Source organism: Euphorbia lathyris, chromosome 8 (genome assembly GCF_963576675.1).
Source record: "Euphorbia lathyris chromosome 8, ddEupLath1.1, whole genome shotgun sequence".
Lineage (NCBI taxonomy): Eukaryota > Viridiplantae > Streptophyta > Magnoliopsida > Malpighiales > Euphorbiaceae > Euphorbia > Euphorbia lathyris.
This window is the reverse complement of record NC_088917.1, coordinates 21,872,586-21,875,351: the sequence shown is the minus strand read 5'-3', so window position 1 is coordinate 21,875,351 and position 2,766 is coordinate 21,872,586. Positions and strand designations below refer to the sequence as shown.

Sequence of the window (2,766 nt, the reverse complement as noted above, 5' to 3'; positions counted from 1 at the left end):
TTATAAAAGATAAACTGGTTATTTAAAGAGAGAAACCACTATTCTCATTTTAGTATTAGGGTTCTCATTTAAAAAAAAAAGCAAACAAACAAAAAATCGTTGTCGTTGTAGCCTTAGGAGGGCTCGTTTCATGTTCCTATTTACTATTGATATTTTATTGTATTGATATTTTATTGTATTGATATGTAGCAGATATTAATATTAAACAATCAACTTGGTAACCCTAATTTTACAACAATTTTTCAATAATTAAACAATCAAAATAATAATAAGTTGAAAAAATGTAAAATTTAATCCCCAATTTATCATTTGAATTTTGTCTTTTCAATTTAAACCCTAATCTATCAAATTTTCAATCAAGCAAAATTATCAACACCAAATTAAATTAAATTAAACATCTAATAAATAAATACTAAATTAACATAAGCATCAAATCACTCCTAATTTATCAATTAAATTGTTCAAATTTATATTCTACTAATTAATCAAAATAATATTAATAATAAATTTCCTAATACTTGAGAAAAGGCTAATAACAAACTATTCGGCTACAAAAACAAAATCTAACTAGATGTTTTTTAAAACAATAAAGAACAGCTAAGGAATGAAACAAATCAAACTAGTTTCAGATCAACTATATTAGCTCTGCTTTCTACCTCTCAGGAGTGATTCCTGGAGTTTTGGGGTGCTCCGGCACGCCCCCGGTCTCCGATGATCACCTGAAGTGCTCTTTGGGCCACAGCTTGAGCATGTTTTTTTCTAATTTCAGGAAGGTCTTTTATCTGAGTAATATTCAGAACATTCTCATTTGCTATTTGAGCTTTGCTGAGATAGACCATATTTGCCAGGACCGCTGTAAACGTTACACAATGCTTAGTTTGCAAGCTTGAAAGGAACCTACGATCAAATATTCGAGCGCATTTCCACATCTTCTTCGAACTCCTTGCCTCATCGGTGTAAAAAGTTTCAAAAACTCGAGCCAAACTTGACGTCTCCGACTGAAATCCAGGGTTGCCCTTGCTCAGCACATTCAAAAGATATATATTGTCCACTTCATAAAATTTCATACATCTTATAAACAGAAGCAAAGAATGGAGTCCTGTATAGCTTATGTGTGCCCAATACAGGTAAGTCTTCAAGCTATCTCCCACATTTGTCTGTTCTCCTGCATACACGAGATTGTAGAGCGTATCTCTAAAATCTTTTGTCGTCCCAAAGGCACGCTTTATTGCATTGATCGCTTCAAGGCTCGGATGGAAATTTTCAATAGGCAACGGAGTTTTGAAAAAACTGCTGTACATCTCTTTCAAATAGGTAGAGATTCGAGAGTAGTTTTCAGCACTCTTTGTGTATAACCTCAGATAGCTCGCAGCTAGATAACATAATGCGTTCTTCATTTGGGCTACCATTTGGTCAGCTGTCAACAACTCGGCTCCAAAAGCCGTGGTCGCTTCTGGTTCTCCTGTAATTGTGACATAAGGAGTATCACTTAAATCCTCTAACTCCAACTGATATTCTGGTGAAGATAAATCCACATGAATGTCACAAAAAACTGCTTGATTTCTGGAGTCAGTTAGATTATAGGCCAGTATGAACATCTTTCCTATTGTTCTTGCACTCAATTTCCCCTTTATCTCTTGTAAGAATTCTGTTCCAATCCGAACAAGCTCCAAATCGTCCTCTTTTGTAAGATGAAGGACTTTTCTTGATGCTCCTGGGCTCAAGTCATTCCAGTCTGTTATTTCATCTGGTGTCAATGAGATATCAGGCACACTCTGAAAATCAGAGTCCAAACTTGAGTCCATGAGAACGTTTCTGTTAAGATAACAGCTAGTCAATTAATAACATTAACCTGAAAAGAAAAATGGTGGGGAGGTGAGCGGATCCGGGATCGTTGACAGGAGTGCTTCATATATTATACATTCTAGGTGAATTTTGTTGAAGAATTCAAATATAAATTGAGTAAAAATAACAAGGTTAACATATAACAGGAAGTCCTTATAACAAGCTGATCATGCTGCAGTTGAATAGAAACAGAATTGTCATTGTAATCTACACCAATTTGATTCCTAAACCTAGAAATTCAAATTCCATCCAAAATAAAACTCACTTATCAAACCAAAATTCCTCAAAAAAATTAACCAATTTAATAGTTTTCAACTCTAATGAAAACAAAGAAATTACACAAAGAGGTATACTTACATACTGATACACACAAATCATTGATTCTTGTAAAGAGAAAGAACAAATATGAAAACATGAAATGAGAATTACAAAATTAGGATGAAATAATGATTTGAAATCACGCATAATGGGTGAAAATCTCTAAGTCAGGAAATTGAACAGGATGATGGAATTTGGAAATGGAAACTTACCTTTTCAAGTCAGAAAATTGAACGGTGGAACTTCGGAAAATGCAAGACCGCAACGACACAAGAAATTGGGGGCGACGGCTACGACATGGAACGAAGTGAGTAAAGCTATGTGTGAAGAGATGGAATTCTGCTGTAACGTGCTAGTCAATAACTGTACATAAATTGTTTAAAAAAAAAAAAACTGTATCTAAACCGGCTAAAAACCAGTGATCCGGGCGGTTCAACCATTGAACCGTTAACCGGGCCACAGATTCTGGGTTTCTACAGTCGGCTAACCTCTATTAGAAATGGCTGGGCTTGATATGTTGCTTGAGTACAAGCCTGAAGGACAGTAGACGATTAAGTTGAAAGCGGAGTTCGCCAAGTATACAGGCAGGCCCTGGGCATAGGC

The 2,766-nt window shown here is 35.3% G+C and overlaps 1 protein-coding gene across 1 annotated transcript; it reads right to left on the bottom strand.

The window, feature by feature from the left end:
• Positions 1-501: 501 nt before the first annotated feature.
• On the bottom strand, positions 502-2,499 carry LOC136202969 (uncharacterized). Its single transcript, XM_065993995.1, has 2 exons — positions 2,376-2,499; positions 502-1,815 (listed from the first exon to the last, which is right to left on the bottom strand). Exon 2 carries the CDS (start codon positions 1,803-1,805, stop codon positions 660-662), a length of 1,146 nt encoding a protein of 381 aa, XP_065850067.1. The 5' UTR covers positions 1,806-1,815; positions 2,376-2,499; the 3' UTR covers positions 502-659.
• Positions 2,500-2,766: the final 267 nt, after the last annotated feature.